Source organism: Dictyostelium purpureum (assembly GCF_000190715.1).
Source record: "Dictyostelium purpureum unplaced genomic scaffold DICPUscaffold_515, whole genome shotgun sequence".
Taxonomy (NCBI): domain Eukaryota; phylum Evosea; class Eumycetozoa; order Dictyosteliales; family Dictyosteliaceae; genus Dictyostelium; species Dictyostelium purpureum.
Window position 1 is genome coordinate 1 of NW_003519849.1, and position 17,950 is coordinate 17,950.

A 17,950-nucleotide genomic window follows, 5' to 3' on the forward strand; every position below is an offset into this window, starting at 1 on the left:
AATAATTAGTAATAAATAATAATGTATAATAGTACCAATAAAATGGGTTAATTAAAAAAACCAACAAAATAAACCATAGTTAAATAACCTTTCGATATTTATATATATATATATTAATGATACAAGTTCTCTTTGAGGAACTACATTTTTTTTTTATTATTTTTTTTCTTTATTTAAATTTAGTTTTGAGGGTTTCTTCTTTAATTTTAACAAATTGCAAAATAAATATAGAGCATGAATAAAAAAATGTATATAATGTGGTTTATTTTAATTTTTATTTATTAATAATATTATTTATTTGTTTTGTTTATAAAATTTATGTTAGGTTTATTCTCTATGGGATATACTATTTTTATTTTCTTTTAACGACTCCATAGATTGCAGCACCAACACCAAGTAAAATTAGAACCAAAATGACATCAATCATAAATCTATCGGCTTTACGAATGTCTTTTAGCATTTTACCTAATCTAACATTTAAATTTTCTAATTTTTCATCTAGTTCTTCTGCTTTTTTATCAAGGTCATCTAACAGTACACCTTGTCTTTGAGCAGCTTTACCCATTTCATTTGCAATGTTTTCTGTAACCTTTTAATGGTGAATTTATAGAAATTAGTATATAATTAAAAATAAATAATAGAGGATATAATGGTTACTTTTAATTGTTCAGAGATTGAGGTTAATACACCATCTATTTGTTTATCAGTTTTAATCAATTCTATAAAATCTTCATGATCAAGATCTGGTAGTTGTTTGATTTGACCACCATTTCTAGGTGATGATGAATCCCTAGGAATAAATTGATTAGTATCACTACCCCTTTTTTTATTTTGTAACTCTAATTCTTTAACATGTCCCCAGGCGATTTCACAAGATTCTTTAGTTAATTCTAATTTCTTTAATTTTTCTGGGTCTTCTTTATTTTTCTTTAAATATCTTTGTTCTGCTTTATCGTGCATTTTTTGTAGTTTTCCACATTCACCTTTTAAATCCTGAATTGCAGTCCTAATAGAATGTGATAATTGAACAGTTCTAACTGACCCTGGCATATTAATTTCTGCTTCATCTCTTTCTGTTATTAACTTTTTATATATTAATTTAAAATAAAATAAAAAAAATATAAAAATAAAAATAAAATTAGAATAAAATTTTAATTTATTTTAAAAATATATAAACAAATACACACCTCTTTTACACCTTTAATATCTAAACCAATTTTTCTTCTTAATAATGTAAATGCATCAGTTGTACCATCTGCATTTAACTGTTTACTTTTATCAGCTGAATCCACACATTCTTTATTGATTTTTTCAACTCTTTTTATTAAACCATTCATTTTATTTAATTAGTTTATGCTATTAATTATCTGGTAAATAAAACTATATATTTTATAAAAAAATTCGATAACTTTTTTTTATTATTATAGTTAAAAATTTTAGTCTATAGTCACTAATTTATAAATATTTTTAATATAAAAAAAAAAAAAAAAACAAATAAAAAAAAAATAAAAATAATAATTTTTTTGTGTGTGTTTTAATTTATTATTAAAAAATAATAAATTTTTTTTTTTTATATTAAAAATATAACTGATCAAAAACTTACATAAAAATAATATTTTTTATATTTTTATTTTTTTTATTTTTATTTTTTTATTTTTAGAAATTAAAGAAAATTTTTATTAAAATTAAGAAACATTAAAAAACTTTAAAATCTAAAAATTTTATTTTTTTTAATGGCTGTTGTATAGGAATTAATCTTCTTCGATAGCTCCAAAAACTTGATCTTTAGTATATTTTGATTGTAAATATTTTAAAACTTCTGGGTAATATACGGAGGCAATATTTAATAAATGGACAATCCATTCTTTTATAGCATAAAATAAAATTTCTCTATCATTTTTTTCTTCTTCATTATTATTATTGTCAATATTTTTTCTAATTGATATAGTTTGATTTATTAAAAATATTAAAAAATCTAAATTGCATTCTTTGATTTTTTGAACATAAAACAGGGGATCTTGATCTAAATAAAAGCATTTAGATTCTGATAGTTTCATAATATCTTCATATCTACCACGATAGTATAAACCGAGAAATAGCGAAAGAGCAGAAATTTTTATGGGAATTTCTTTTTTTTGATTAGAGTCGAGATATGATAATTTGATAATAAAATCACCATCCCCATCGATATCCCGAATACTGGTTTCATAGTTGTCAAAAATCCAGTTTAATAGTTTATTTCTTTTGTTTAATAACATGATTGATTTTATATAGAAAACGGATGGGTTTTCATGTTGCTCCTTGACTTTAAATGTTTCCTTGAATATATTGATAACTGTGTTTTGCTTTTCTTTGCACCCACTGTTAAAGTATTCGAATAAATAATCAGAGTAGAAATTGATTTCGATATTAGATTCATATATATAATAAACATTTGGTCTCTTTAATGCCCTAAGTAATTTTTCTAAATAAAATTTTTGGTTCCATTCAACAGTAGTAACATCGATAATTGTAATTTCGCTCTCATTCTTTACTGGTGCCTTGGTGTAACCAAATACTTTAAACATTCTTCCAAGAGATAGCATATAGTTTTCAAAATGCTCTAGTACTTGAATATCGACAATATATTTCCATAGTGAATTATTATCTCTAAATACCTGGTCCTGATAGTTTTGAAAATAAAAGTCTACAACCTCTATACTAGTAATGGTGGAACCTAATAGTAAATCAGAACCAAAGGCATCCCTAAACATTTCCCTATCTAATTGGCTATCTATGAATGGACCGTGCTTTATCTTTAATGAATCTACTATCTGTATATTTTCTTTTTTCCCACTCTTTAGTAAATTATAAATGACTTGGATTGATTTTGTCCTATTGTACTGTTCTGAGTCTAATATTTTATTAAATAAATATCCTAATGAGTTGGAAAATGTAGATGGTTCAGCCTCATTGCCTTTGTTGTAGTAATATTCAAACTCTGTTTCAGGTTTTGATAGTTGTTGTAGCTTTTGTTGGGAGCCATTATTAAATATTATTTTTTTGATTTCTTTATAAAAACTTAATATGTTGTAAGATTCAAAGCAAACAGTCATCATATTTAAATAGAAAAACAATAGACTAGTTACTGATGGTGATTCTTTTTGAGGTAATGGTATTTGTAAAAGAAGATGTTGAACAGTTGAGTTGAGCTGGTCTGTTGTAAAATACTGATAGTGTGACTCTATCTGATTTTTTAAAGAGTCTGGACCAGTGATTAAATTTTGATAGTTGATTAAACTTATTTTGAATTTAACTAAATGTTTATTTTCAATTATAAAATGGGTTGTTTTTATTAGATGTTTTAATTTTAATTCGTTTATTATATAAAGTGGATTATATTGAAAATTTAAAAAATTTTTGTGTAATATATTTTGAGATGGAGATAATTCTGTCGGTATCTGATATTTTTTGATTAAATGTTTGTAAATTTTAATTGTATTGTAGTTATTGATAATAATATTTCCCATTGTGTTGGTTAAGGCTTTTCTAGCAGTTCCATAGTCTAAATCAAAGGCACCGATAAATGCCTCCAAAGCTAATAGATTTGAAAATTCTATCGACTTGTTTAGTGTTGATTCCATGACACTATTTTCTATATTATACTTGATAGTCTTTTGTCCCAAGTTACTATATGTTGCATATTTTTTAAAGAGTATCCTATATATTTGGATGTAAAACTGAAAATTTACTTCATTTTTTTCTTTTACCCTTTGAAATATTTCATTTAAATCGTTGTCTTTTATAATAATGATTCTATTACTTTTTAATCTATCTTTAATTATTTCAATACCATTACTAAAGGTTAATATAAAGCTTGCTTTTGATAAACCGTTATAATCATAAAACTTTTCAAAATTTGAAAATATTTGATGATTTAAAAATTTATTTCTATAAATTGACCAAAATAAAATTTCTGAATTATTGTTCATATTATTTGTTATATTTGATGCATTGAGTGTGTATTAAAATTTTATGATATTTTTTAAACCATTTATGATATTTTTTTTTTTTTTGGAAATTATTTTGAATTTAATATTAAAAATAAAAAAAAAAAATAAAAAAAATAAAAAATAAAAAAAAAATATAATGGAACTTAAAATTATTTATATTTGGTCAAGAATATGGCACAAAAAAAGAAAGAAAAAAGTATACTTTTGCATTATCTTCAGCTTTGTAATTTCCAAAATAAAAAAAATTAAATTTCAAATTATTTTAAAATTTAATAACAAAATGAAATTATATAAAGGTTTGAATTACAATAATAATTGCAGTGGTTTATTCACTCCGTATTTTTAAAAAAAAAAAAAAACTACTTCCAAAAAAAAAAAACGAATATAATCAACAATAAACCCTTCAAATTCACAAGGCATTACCAATTAAATTTCTTTTTTTTATATTTTTTTAAAAAAATTATTATAATTTTATTAATATTCATAAAATTCGTTTTTAAATTTCTCCGTATTTTTAAAAAAAAAAATGAATGAAATTATGGAGCCCTAAAATTTGCAAAGGAATAATTTGGGGTATGAAAGGCTTTTTAAATGCCATAAATACTTTTTTTTAAAAAAAAATTTGGATATTTTAAAAAAATCAAAAAATCTTTTTTTTAAAAACCAACACAATCGAAAAAAAAAAAAAAAACAAAACTAATTAATTATCAAAATGCATTTTTGGAGCATTGCTGGAAAATAATAATCTAGATTATTTTTTCCTTTTTTTTTTTTTTTTTTTTTTTTTTTTTTTTTTTCTAAACAAATTTTCTTTATTTATTTTTTTTCCACCTTTCCATTTTTCCATTCTTTTTTTTTTTTTTTTTTTTTTTTTGATAAGTTGTAAAAATATATTTTTTTTCATTTAATTATAATATTTATATATAAAATAATTAAATAAAAAAAAAAAAAAAAAAAAAGGGTTAAAAAAATTTCAATATTTTGTTTTATATTTAATTTGTAATATAGTCTTTGGTTATATTATACAAGATGTTACAGTATCCGACCAAGTTCCATATCAGTATTTGGGTACACCAAAATGTTATTTTGGATATTACATTTTGTGTAAACCTACTGATCCAGGAGATTCATGCTCTTCATTAATTTTTAATGATACTTCACTCTTGTATTCAGTTAACATTAGATATACTGATGGAATCAATTATGTTTTTACTGTTAGTCTTTCAAGTGACCTTGGAAATTTTTCAATTGAAATTAATTCCTTATTGAAATTAAATTTTGGATGCTTTGGTAAGTTCACACATATTTTAATAATTTTTACTTTATTCAATAAACTCAACCAAATCTCCTTACATACTCTACCACACTGTAAAACACAAAAATTTATTAATTTCTTTTTTTTTTTTTCTTTTAATTATAATATAGCACTTGATTGGAACATAGTTTCATTAGAAAAAAAATCAGATTTTTATTGGCCAAGCTTTGATACCTTTAGTTTAAATACAGTCACTCTGTACCAGATGAATGGTATCCAAAACCCAGAAATTTTATTAGCTGGAGTTGCAGCATTTACAATCGAAGAAGGAACATATAATGTTCCATACACAGAACAATTTTTATATCTTTATTCAAAGACAATACCGACAACCAAAGCCTTTTCCCCAGTGGTTCAATCTTTTCGTTCTAATAATACTATAGTTGATATTACCATAGAGCCAATCGGTGAAGGTAATTAATATTTTTATATTTTTTTTATTCTTTTTTTTTTATAAATATTAAATTTTTTTTTTTTTTTAACTAGGTATCTTTGATAATATTTATAATATTAAAACTTACCCAGATATAGAATACTTAAGTAGTTTAGATACTATGGGTTATGGAGAAAGTGCTCTTCTTCAATTTACACTTAATAATACTGCTATGAAAAGTACATTTGCTTTTAATTGGAATGGCGCAACAATTCAAACTCCATACTTCCCAGTTTCCGGTGATGAAAATAGTACCGTTTTTTTACTCCCATTATCAAATTATGGTATAGATACACTTTACGAGTTATATTATATGAATAACGAACAATATTTTTTAGCAAATAAATCGATTCAAGCTAAAATTAATCAATGTAAATATATTGATAATAATACAGTATTTTTTTTATTTTGTTATTTATATTATTTTTTTTAAATTTTTAGATCCAACCCAACCATTACCATCGACAGGAGCAATTAATTCATTATACCCAGACAATGTTTTAACTATAAATTATGGTTTTACAGATTCCGAGATCTATGAATTCAAACCATTAACTATTAAAATTGAAGATAAAGAAACAATAAAAACATGGCCTTTTGGTTATACCAATGGGGGCCCATCGGGTTATAATTTTAGTGCTAATTGTTTAGTTAGATCTTCAAGAAAGAGTGGCAATAAAGAACATATTACGATAACAAATAATTTTGACCCATCAAGTGTCTATTTAGAGTTTTCTTATTTTAGTAAGTATAAATTAATATTTTTTATATATTTAAATATCAATTTAAACTAATATTTTTTATATTTTTAGATAAAACATTTATCTATGATCAATCTACCTTACCAAAAATAGTAGATTTTGAATTTGTTAAACTTGTTGACGAACTTTTCATTCTTAGATTATTAATCAATTCCCCAAATAAACTGGATTATATTCTTGTTAATGGCCAGAAATTTGAAGCAGCAGGATCATTGATATCAGGTGATCTACTATATGGTTTATATGAAGTCAGAGCATCAACAATTATGGATGTAGGTATAGTATTGAGTGATTACTTTGGAGGTGAGCAGACTACTTATTCACCTACTTATTTTGCAATAGACCCAGTTTTAAAAATATACAAAACCCCAGCTTTTGAAGCAAATTGTAAATATGTTTATTTTTTATATTAATTATCTTTAAAAAAACTAAATATTAATTTAAAATTTTTTTTATAGTCAATACATCTACAATTGATCAAATTTCATTTTTATATAACGATATCGACGTAACTAATAGAAGACAATACAATATATTATATTTTAATAGTTCACAGCTACATAAAAATTCAATTGCAGCAATGTTCATTTCCGATACCACCTCTATTTATAACCCAACAGTCTCGTATAATATAGACTATAATATGTTTTATGCAACCTATAATGAAACATTAAAGTTGTTCCAAATAGAGTTTTATGTTGACGCCAACACACAAATCGGTGTGTTTAATTTTGCTCTTGTTGCAAATTTAAAAAGTGCTTATAGTGGAATTTTACCGGTTACATTGATGATTAAAAAATCAAGTAAGTAAAAAAATTATTAGTTTTAATACTTTTAAAAATATTTTATTAATTAATTTTTTTATTTTGTTAGATTTCGATTTACAAGGCCCAAAGTTTAGAAATATAAAGAAAATCCAACCAAACCTTATTGATTCAATCAGTAAAGTTGGTGAGCTTGGTTGGTCATTAACTATTGAAGATCCAATAAATGGTTTTGATCACGGTTATGTTGTAATCAAGGGTAATTCAGATCAATCGGTTTATAATATGTCATTTAGTTATGATAATATGAAACCAGGTGGTAATATATATTTGAGTGAATATGATTTCAAGGTTAAAATATCGTATCCATGTTTAAATCAAACCTATGTTATTAGTGAAGTTGGTTTATTCGATAGAAACCAAAGATATTCATATTTCTCAATATTTGCACCAAATCCATTGTATGTAGGAGTTCTTAATCCATTCATTTACTTTTTAAATGACACATCAATCAACAAAATACCTTTAACCTGTGAACTAGATCCAGTAGCTTCAAACGATGTAACCCCACCAGTTTTAACATCATTTTCAACTCAAAAATCACTATTTGATGTTAGCCAAACCGATAGAAACGTAGAATTTACCTTTTCAGTCGAAGATAAAGAGAGTGGAATTAAGAACAATACATATCCAATAGTTTATCTTTCAACTACAAGTAATATAGTACTCGAGTGTATTTCAAAGATTACATATATAGATAAATATACTGCCAACTATGCATGTACTATTCAACTTCCATTCGCTTTTGCTTACCCAGATAATATTTTGTTATCAGTTTATGGTTTTATTAACAATAACGGCCTCTTTAATGGATTCCCAACATCCTATCTCATGACTGATGGTCAATTTAGCTCCTTATTAAGCACTACTTTTACCACACCACAACCAAATCTTTTTTCACATTATACAATCACAGAAAAGGGTGGAAATTTATGGGTTTTCGGTAGAGGTTTAGGAAATGACTCTGTTGCATTCATTACTTTTAAAGATGGTACAACTGCAAACATTAAATCAAGTATTGCCTATAGTTCTGCCGCTTTATTTTCAAATGTTAAAGCATCATCCGAACCATACAGTTTATATATTAAATTTAATTCATTATACTCAAATTCTTTAATAATTACTCCAACTATTTATGAATTTGATTGGAACAATTATACAAGTTCTTCAGAAATACCACCAGAAACCGCATCACCAATCCCAACTAATAAACCACAAAGTTGCCCAGGAAATCCAGTATGTGGCGGCCCAACACATGGAAGATGTGTAGAGAATCAGGGTTGTGTATGTATTTCACCATGGGTTGGTTTAGATTGTTTGTCCTATTTTGTAGTTATAGAACCACCAAAGGTTAATACTGGTAATTCTAGTAATGATAATATGGGTACCCCAAGTATCGAAATTATAGTTCCAGGTAACAATACAGGTAGCAACAATTCAACAAAAGTGATAGCTTATCAATCATTAATTTCCATTGTAGCTTTAAGAGAGGTGGACATATACGATAATCAAGTAAACTTTTTAAAATTTGGAGATGACTGGTTATCTAAACAAACAAATACAAATACTTATGAATTTTATAATCAATTTAATATCACAAAGGACGGTATCAATACCACTACACATATAACAGTCACACTAAAATGGTTTGTAAATGAAACAACTATTAAATTCGCAAATGAGGAGCTTTTAATGAACCCATCAACATTAAAATATACAATTGAAATTACAAGCTATCCATTCGATAATCAATTAAATTCATTGCAATTGGTAATGTCAGCATTAATCCAATCAAATACAACAGAAAAGGTTTGTTCAGTAAGAGAGTTTGGTGAAACATCATCTGGTGATAATTCAAATTATCTTAAAATACAGGTTGAAGATCATTCATTATATGGCAGATTCATTAAAAGAGGTATCATCGATTCACAAATTAAATCAGTTTCTAATGTATTGTTAGATGCAGATATGAATCCTGTTTCTAAAAGTTCATCAATTCAATCCTATGTTGGTATTCAAATTCCAAATTACACAAAAAAAGCTACTCTCGACCCTGATTTCTCTGTTCTTATTGATTCATATAATGCCAAATCCAAATCTGGTTCAATTTGCCCAAGCTCTGGTCTTAGTACTGGAAAAATTGTAGGTATTGCAATTGGTGCCGCTGCTTTTGCAGGTGTTACAGCCATTGGTGTTACATATGTAATTAAGAAGAGACAAATGGAAAAATCTTTTGTTAAATCGGTAAATAAAAAAATGGAAAAAATGAACAACCAACCTTAAGGTATGAATTCATTGTTAAAGAAAATAAAATTTATTAGAAATAATAGCTTTATAAAACCATTAAATATATTTTGAATTATAATTAGTTTATTTTTTTATTATTTATATTGACGTTATTGTCTGATATTGGATTATAGTCATGGAAAGGCCAACTTTTGTTAAGAAAGTTATTAAAGGTATCTTTGAGATTTCCTGGAATTAGGTGGATTAACTGGGTCATAATTAACATCCTACGTGAGAATCCTATATATGCTTGATTGGCTTCTACACCCCTAATTGTAATTTTAGCAGCTTCTTCAGGCTTTACAGAAAACACTAATTCTTCTTGTAATGGCTCGCTCATTGGGGTTTCTATATAACCACAACATACTACGCTAACACCTACACCACACATTGACATTCTATTTCTAAGTGTTAATGCAAATGAAGTTGCAAATCCTTTTGAGCCTGTATAGCCTGCATAAACGAAGTTGGTATTGGTTGCTAAACTTGATACAATAACTACCTGTCCATTTCTTTTTTCTTGAAATGATGGTAATATTGGTAAAACTGTATTTAAAATACCATAAACATTGGTATCAATAGTTTTATAAATTCTATCACTGAAATTTAAATCTTTATTTAATGTCACTATAATAAAAAAAAAAATTTTAAATATTAAATTTTAATTGCATTTATATTTAAACTATATTTACATTCAGTGACTGCTGCATTTGCATAAACAATATCTATTGGGTTTCTTTCATTAAAATCTAATAACCATCTTTCTAATTTCTCTTTATCTGTAATATCAATTAATGCCATTTCCACTTGAGCACCATTTTTAACGCATTCATCTTTAACTTTTTCTAAACGCTCTTTATTTCTACCAACCAATCCAAGTTTAATACCTCTTGATTTAATTGAATATTCTATTGCTAATGAACTTCCTAATCCACTTGATGCTCCTGTAATTACAATTGTTTTAGGATCTTTAAATTGTTTGTTATCTTTTACCTGATAAAAATATAAAATGGGTGAAATTAATAAAATAAAAAATGAACCTATTAATGATGTTAATAATAAAATTAAATCATTTAAATTATTATTTAATGATTTAAAAATAAAATGCATTTTAAATATTTATAAATTATAATTTATTATTTAGAAAATATAAATTAGTATAAAAAATATATAAATTTGAAAATTATTAATAAAAAAAAAATGATTTAAATTTTTTTAATAGGAGAATAATATTATTAAAATAATTTAAATTGTTAATTTATTTTTTATTTAATATAAAACATCAGTTGTAGAAATAAAATATATACTTTTAAAACACCCCTTTTTTTTATTTTTTATTTTTTTTATAAATTATTTGTTATGTGGGTGTGGGTGTGTGTCAGTGGGGTTAAAGTCTTCTTTTTAATCATTTTTTTAAAACTATATATATTTATTTAATTTGTTTTATTATATTTTTTTCCTAAAATTTAATTTTTATTCATATTATTGGAAAAAAAAAATGGAATGATTTATTATTAAATATCTTTTTGATTGTTGGGGATGGCACACAGAATGTTTTAAATAAGATAAACTATTGGCTGTAAATTAGGCAAAGAAATTTCTTGCCCACTAAAGCATTTTCTTTATCAATCAGAAAAAAATTAAAAAAAAATATATTATTTATAAAAAAAATATTTTTAATTTAAAAAAAATTAAAAAAAATTAAAAAAAAAAAAAAAAGATTTTTTTTCCTTACTTTCATCATACAATTTTATTAAAGAAACACAAATAAAAGGGTATGTTCATTTTACAAAATATTTATCTAAATTTATTTTCTTTTTTTTTTTTTTTTTTTCAATCAAAACCAAATATCAAAATCAAAAATACTATAAATACCATGCCTATTCAAAATTTTAATTTCCTCATTTTCATTTTATCTAACAAATATACAAATACATAATGAACCCAATCAGAATGGAATTAAATAAAGATAGATTTATTACTTTATTAACCAAATTTATTGCTGAGTCTAAAAACCTCCAAAACTTACCACCAAAGGTATGTATACATTAACTCTATATATTTGTATTCATTTATATACCTATTTGATTGATTGATTGATTCTAACTAACCATTATTATTACTATTATTCAATTACTACCGCAATCATTAGTTTGTTCCAAGAGAAGATTTAATTGCACTCAAAGTTCTTGATGTATGTTTCATTTAGTACAATTGCTTAATCAAATTTTTTAAACAAATATTAATTTTCAATAATTTCAAATTATTTCTTTCTTTTTCTTATTTTTTTTTTCAATTATAATCAAATAGGTTTTAAAACCATTCACTAAAGAAAATGGTGGTGTTTTAAACGTTCAACATATTCATTTAGATAAAGCAAACTACCCAGAACGTGGTCATGTCATCATTGAATACCCAGGCACCAGCAAAGGTACTGCCAACCCAAAAACCTTTTCAATTGTTGGTTCACATATGGATGTTGTCCCAGCTGATGAAACCAAATGGGATCCAACCACCCCACCATTCAAATTAACCCACAAAACTGGTACTGATGAATACTTTGGTCGTGTAAGTTTTTTAATACATTAACTATAAAGTATTGTTTATTTAATATTAACAATTTATAATTATAACTATATAGGGTACCACTGATTGTCTCGGTCATGTTGCTTTAGTTACTGACCTATTCCTTGAATTAGCCACCCATAAACCACAATTAAAACAATCAGTATTTGCTGTTTTCATTGTTAGTGAAGAAAATACCGATATTCCAAACATTGGTGTTGATGATCTCCAAAAAGCTGGTTATTTAGACAACCTTAAACATGGTCCAGTTATCTGGTTAGATTCTGCTGATATGTTTAACACCATTGCCACTGGTGGTGCTGTAAGTAAATCTTTTTCTTTTTCTTTTTATTTTTATTTTTATAAACATTGCTAATAATAATTTTAATATCTTTTAGCTTACTTGGGAATTAACAGCTTTTGGTAAAAATATGCATAGGTAAATTTTTATTTTTTGTTTAGGGGTTATTTTAAAATTAAATAATGTTAATTGTTTTTTATTTTTTAAATTCTTTTAGTGCTATGCCAAACAGAACCGTTAACTCACTTGAATTAGTTAATGAAGCTTGTGCTGAAATCCAAAAACGTTTCTACACCGATTTCCCAGCCCATCCAAAAGAAAAAGAATACAACTTTGAAATTTCATCCACCATGAAACCAACCCTTTGGAAAGAAATCCAAGGTAGTTTCAATACCATCCCAGGCCAAGCCACCATTTGCGGTGATATTAGATTAAGTCCATTCTATGAAGTCAGCGATCTTAAAGCTAAAGTAGCCTCCTATGTCAAAGATATAAATGAAAACATCACTAAACTTCGTTCAAGAGGTCCATACAGCAAATATGATGTCCCAGAATACGGTGTCAAAGGTAGAATCGAATTAGTTTTCCACGAAGAAGTTGATGAAGGTATTGCTTGTGATCTCACCAGTGCTGGTTACAAGGCATTAGTTCAAGCTACTACTGAAGCTATTGGTCCATACCAACCAGTTTCTACTCTCGGTACATTACCATTAGTCAGAAACCTCCAAAGACAAGGTATGGATATTCAAATCACTGGTTTCGGTGTTGAAGATGTTTACCATGCTGATAATGAATTCCTTAGATTAGGTGACTTTGTTAAAGGTTTCCAAATTCTTAATCGTACCATCGAATTAGTTGAAAAAACTATTAACTAAATTAAATTAAAATAAAATTGGTATTAAAAAAAAAAAAAAAAAAAAAAAAATGATTTATCGAAATGGTGTTTTATTATAAAATGATCATTTTACCTTTATTTTTCGATAATCAATTTAAAGTCTGTTTATTTCCTTTATCCATTTAATTTCTAAAAATATAACTTTTTAAATTTTTCTAATAAAAAAAATTATTAATTTAATTTTTATTTTTTTTTAATTTTTTTTATTATTTTTAATTTTTTGTATTTTGAACTTTGTTTTTTTTTTTGTTTTTATTTTTAATTTCAAACAAAAATTTATTATTTTTTACACACATTCAAAATAATAACACACAAATAAATATTGTAATAGTAATAATATTAATTAAAATATAATAATAGTAATAATAATAATAATAATAATAATGGTCAATGCAGTAGAATATATAATTGAAAATGCCTGTAAGTATACTTTAAATAATTTTAATTTTATTTTATGCCAAATTTAAAATTAAATATTAATTTTTTTTTTAAAAATAATAGTGGAGAAAGCTGAAAATTATAAATATACATTTTCAATCCCAAGTAGACAACAAATTTTAAATTTGGAAAAAGGTGATGTAGTAAAATTAATGTTTACTGAAAATCAAGACACTGAAAGGATGTGGCTTTCCATTGAGGAAATTAGAAAGGGTGAAAATGATCAATCTCCAATTAATTTTACCGGCAAATTAGATAACCAACCATACAACATAAAGTCAATTTCACTTGGTTCAAGAATTGATTTCAAAGACTATCATATCATCGCAATTTATGATAAACCAAATGAATTTGTACACCCTTCATTAGCCCACTTACCAGCCAGAATCATGGCAATGACTGGAAAACTATGCTATGTCAGTAAAGAATACTTTAACAATGAAGACAAAACCCTAGGCTATATTTACAGAGAAAATCCAGTTTCTTCCAGTGACAGTGGATGGAGATTTACATCTGGCGATGAACCAGATGGCTATATGCAAATAAAGAGAAATACCCAACCAGTAAGAATCACTGCTATTTTAAATAGAGATGACTCTTTTGTTGGGTTATTAAACTCTCCAATAAACTCCCATTTCGTATTTGATTCTGAAGAAAAGCAATGGCTCGAATTAGAAGACGCCTAAAATCAAAATCAACAATCACAATCACTATTTAATATAAATTTATTTTATATTTAACAATTCATTTTATGCACTTATATGGAATTAATAAAATAATTAATTTTAAAAATTTAAAAAAAATTTTTATTTTTTATATTTATTTTTTTTTTGAAAATTTTTTTTTTTTTTTAAATTTCTTTTTGTTTGCAAAAGATTTTATAAATTATATAATAAATCAATCTACATAATAAATAATGGTAATAAATAAAGAAAATGATTTAGTTATTAATAAATTTATTGCAAATCAAATCGAAATTAAAGCAGAACATATTTTCAGCCCATATTTTAGAAAAGGTTTATTTAAAGTTGCTGAAATTATTCGGGGCTTTCCAATGCCCATAGAAAAGGCAAAGGATGCAGAATGTATACAAGGTGTTGGTAGCAAAACAATAGAGTTAATAGGTCATATAATAAGGGAATACAATAGGAAAAAAGAAAATGGTGGTTTTAATAATAATAATATGAATATGAATTTGAATACGAATATGAATATCGATACCAATAATAATACCCAAATAGATCAAAAAACCATGGCGAAAATACCAAAAGTATTTGAAGGCTGTATGTACCAAATCCCCATTTATCATTTTATCAATGTTATAGTTTTTTTAATAATTTAAAACTATATTTTTTTATTTTAGATAAAAAGCCCAATTCTGTTAGAGCAATTTTATCATCAGTTGTTTCAATTTGTAATAATAATTTTTTATTGGAATCCTATCTTTCAAAATTAGCATCACAAGCATTTGATGATTTGCAAACTATTGTTAATATAGATTTAGAAGATTTAAAGAATCTTGGCTTTCCGAGTGGTCATGCTAAAGCAATAAATAAAGAAATTGAAAAATATAAAGGTAAATTATTCATTACTTTTAAAACATTTATCCAGCATTTACTAACCTTTACTAACATTTATAAACTATAGAATATTGTGAATTTGAAAAACTAAACCCAAATTTTAAAGATTATTTTAATGAAGAAATAGATTTTCCAATGGATGGATTCGATGGAATTCCAAATCAGCCAGAAAGAGGATACCCATATTTAACAATAGATGATATAAAGAAAAAATGTACAGAAAATGTTTTTAACTATTCAAAAGAGAAGGTTTTAAATCTTGGAATACAGTCAATGCATTTCAGCCCAGAAAAAAATCAGTTTGAAGCAGTAAGCGAAAGTCATAGTAATACAAATATCACCTATAATTTAACTTTTAATTATAATGAAAATAATGTATTGGTTGGAGATAAATGTAGCTGTCCATCTCAAGGGAGAGAATGGTGTAAACACAAAGTATCAGTTTTTTTAGTACTCGACATGCTTAAAACTAATTCAAAATGTTTTAGATTGTACATAGATGATGGCAATTATAATACAAATAATACAAATAATAATAGCATGGACAATACAAATAATAACAACATTAATAATAATAGTATGTTTAATAAAACAAATTCTCCAAATAAATCGACTCGGAACAATCGAGAATCAAAAGATAAAAATAAAATAATATCGCCAAAATCATCAAAAAAAAATAATAATAAAGCAACCCTACCATATTTTCCAAAGGTTGGTTCTGGTCCATATAGCCTATTAATGATATTTTATGAAGCTCAACAATCAAATACTCCAGATTTAACAAAAGATGAAGCAAAATTTCACGAAGCAACTTTAAAATATATCAGTAAAATTGAAAATTTCGATAATATATGGGCCTCAAATTGCAGAAATTTAACTACAAAGCATAAATATATAAAGAAAATGGGAACCAAATATTCACTAACTCAAGATGGTTATAATGTAATTAAAAATTTTTTAAAAGATAAATCAAATCCTGCTGGTTACTATCAAGACTCTGATGAAGAAGACACTCTTTTTGATAAACCGATATTAGATACCAAAAAGAAAAAAGATGATAGTATGTTATATGTGTGGACTGATAGTGACGAAGAATTAACAGATTTTATGTGCAATAACTCAGCAATACCAACTAGTCAAACTAAAGACGCTGTTTATCCAGAAAAAAATTTAATTATTGAACAAGTGGTATTGGTTATAGATAATAGGGAGACAAAAGACAAGTCAAATTCAGAACTTATTAAAGCATTATCAACAAAACCTCACCTTAGATACGAACTACGTCAACTACCAATTGGTGATTTTATATTCACTGCTCGATGCAGATACCGAAACAACCCAACGTACACTTTTGAATTACTTGCTGATATAGTCATTGAAAGAAAAGCAATACCGGATCTATCCAGCTCATTAAAAGATGGTCGTTTTAAACAACAAAAGTTTCAATTAAAGAAATTAAAAAAATATGGAATAAAGAATTTGATCTATCTGGTGGAAGGTTCGATCGATCTAGGCCAAATGAATTTCGATGACTATATGAAAGCACTGCTCAATACACAAATAGACGATGAATTTACGGTTGAAGTCACTGAATCAACAGCATCAACCTGTGTATATTTAATAAATGTTTATGAAGCTATTTCAAAATATAGATATCTCTCTCCATTAAAATACGAAGATTATATCAATATAATGGAAACTCCATTATCCTTAAAAGATCAATTTGCTTTACAGCTTTTACAAATTCCTGGCATGACTCCCCAAAAAACATATTCGATAATTAAAAAATATAAAACTCCGATTCAACTTCATAACAAATACAAAAGTTTACAAAAAAAACCAAAAAATAAAACAATTGTTTACAATGAAGAAAAGCAAATTAACCTATTTACAGAAAGGGAGTTTATATCAAAAGGTAATAAAAAACAAAAGATTGGTAGTCAAATATCTGAAAGAATTTATAATTTATATAATTTAAAAGACTATAATATAAATAACAATAATAATGATAATAATAATAATAATAATAATAATAATAATAATAATAATAATAATAATAATAATAATAATAATAATAATAATAATAATAATAATAATAATAATAACAATAACTATAATAATAATAATAATAATAACAATAACTATAATAATAATAATGATAACAATAACTATAATAATAATAATGATAATAATGATAATAACTATAATAATAATAACAACAATAATACGAACAACAACATGTATAATAATGATAACTATAATAATAGCAACTATAATACGAACAATAACATGTATAATAATAATATAAATATGAACAATACAAACAATATAACTTATGATAATAGTAACAATGGTGATATGAATAGTTATAATAACAATAATAACAGTAGCTATAGTAATAATTATAACTATAATAATTTTTATAATCATAGTATGAACAATAGTAATAATATAGCTAATATAAACCATATAACATATAGAGATTATAATATAGAAAACAATAATAATATTAATTTAAATTTGAACAATAGTTTTAATAATAGCAATAACAATAATAATT

The 17,950-nt window shown here is 24.9% G+C and overlaps 7 protein-coding genes across 7 annotated transcripts; 4 read left to right on the plus strand and 3 right to left on the minus strand.

Moving 5' to 3' along the window:
• Positions 1 to 352: 352 nt before the first annotated feature.
• On the minus strand, positions 353 to 1,337 carry DICPUDRAFT_90552 (uncharacterized protein; the record flags this gene model as incomplete). The annotated part of the gene is made up of 3 exons (XM_003294124.1): positions 353 to 589; positions 658 to 1,083; positions 1,188 to 1,337. 3 exons carry the CDS (start codon positions 1,335 to 1,337, stop codon positions 353 to 355), a joined length of 813 nt encoding a protein of 270 aa, XP_003294172.1.
• A 414-nt stretch (positions 1,338 to 1,751) lies between these two features.
• DICPUDRAFT_159129 (uncharacterized protein) lies at positions 1,752 to 3,971 on the minus strand (the record flags this gene model as incomplete). The annotated part of the gene is made up of 1 exon (XM_003294125.1): positions 1,752 to 3,971. The coding sequence occupies one exon, from the start codon at positions 3,969 to 3,971 to the stop codon at positions 1,752 to 1,754; it is 2,220 nt and encodes a 739-aa protein (XP_003294173.1).
• A 3,032-nt stretch (positions 3,972 to 7,003) lies between these two features.
• DICPUDRAFT_43040 (uncharacterized protein) lies at positions 7,004 to 9,608 on the plus strand (the record flags this gene model as incomplete). Its single annotated transcript, XM_003294120.1, has 2 exons — positions 7,004 to 7,304; positions 7,375 to 9,608. Coding segments are annotated over 2 exons (2,535 nt in total), but the record flags the coding sequence as incomplete, so codon positions are not given.
• A 130-nt stretch (positions 9,609 to 9,738) lies between these two features.
• DICPUDRAFT_8741 (uncharacterized protein) lies at positions 9,739 to 10,694 on the minus strand (the record flags this gene model as incomplete). The annotated part of the gene is made up of 2 exons (XM_003294126.1): positions 9,739 to 10,238; positions 10,304 to 10,694. Coding segments are annotated over 2 exons (891 nt in total), but the record flags the coding sequence as incomplete, so codon positions are not given.
• Positions 10,695 to 11,556: 862 nt separating this feature from the next.
• Positions 11,557 to 13,377, plus strand: DICPUDRAFT_51357 (uncharacterized protein). The gene is made up of 6 exons (XM_003294121.1): positions 11,557 to 11,648; positions 11,764 to 11,805; positions 11,922 to 12,179; positions 12,253 to 12,498; positions 12,575 to 12,615; positions 12,695 to 13,377. Exons 1-6 carry the CDS (start codon positions 11,565 to 11,567, stop codon positions 13,350 to 13,352), a joined length of 1,329 nt encoding a protein of 442 aa, XP_003294169.1. The 5' UTR covers positions 11,557 to 11,564; the 3' UTR covers positions 13,353 to 13,377.
• A 304-nt stretch (positions 13,378 to 13,681) lies between these two features.
• Positions 13,682 to 14,605, plus strand: DICPUDRAFT_99877 (uncharacterized protein). Its single transcript, XM_003294122.1, has 2 exons — positions 13,682 to 13,792; positions 13,874 to 14,605. Exons 1-2 carry the CDS (start codon positions 13,756 to 13,758, stop codon positions 14,494 to 14,496), a joined length of 660 nt encoding a protein of 219 aa, XP_003294170.1. The 5' UTR covers positions 13,682 to 13,755; the 3' UTR covers positions 14,497 to 14,605.
• Positions 14,606 to 14,726: 121 nt separating this feature from the next.
• DICPUDRAFT_159135 (uncharacterized protein) lies at positions 14,727 to 17,884 on the plus strand (the record flags this gene model as incomplete). Its single annotated transcript, XM_003294123.1, has 5 exons — positions 14,727 to 15,093; positions 15,174 to 15,386; positions 15,458 to 15,967; positions 16,079 to 17,821; positions 17,871 to 17,884. The coding sequence occupies 5 exons, from the start codon at positions 14,727 to 14,729 to the stop codon at positions 17,882 to 17,884; spliced, it is 2,847 nt and encodes a 948-aa protein (XP_003294171.1).
• Positions 17,885 to 17,950: the final 66 nt, after the last annotated feature.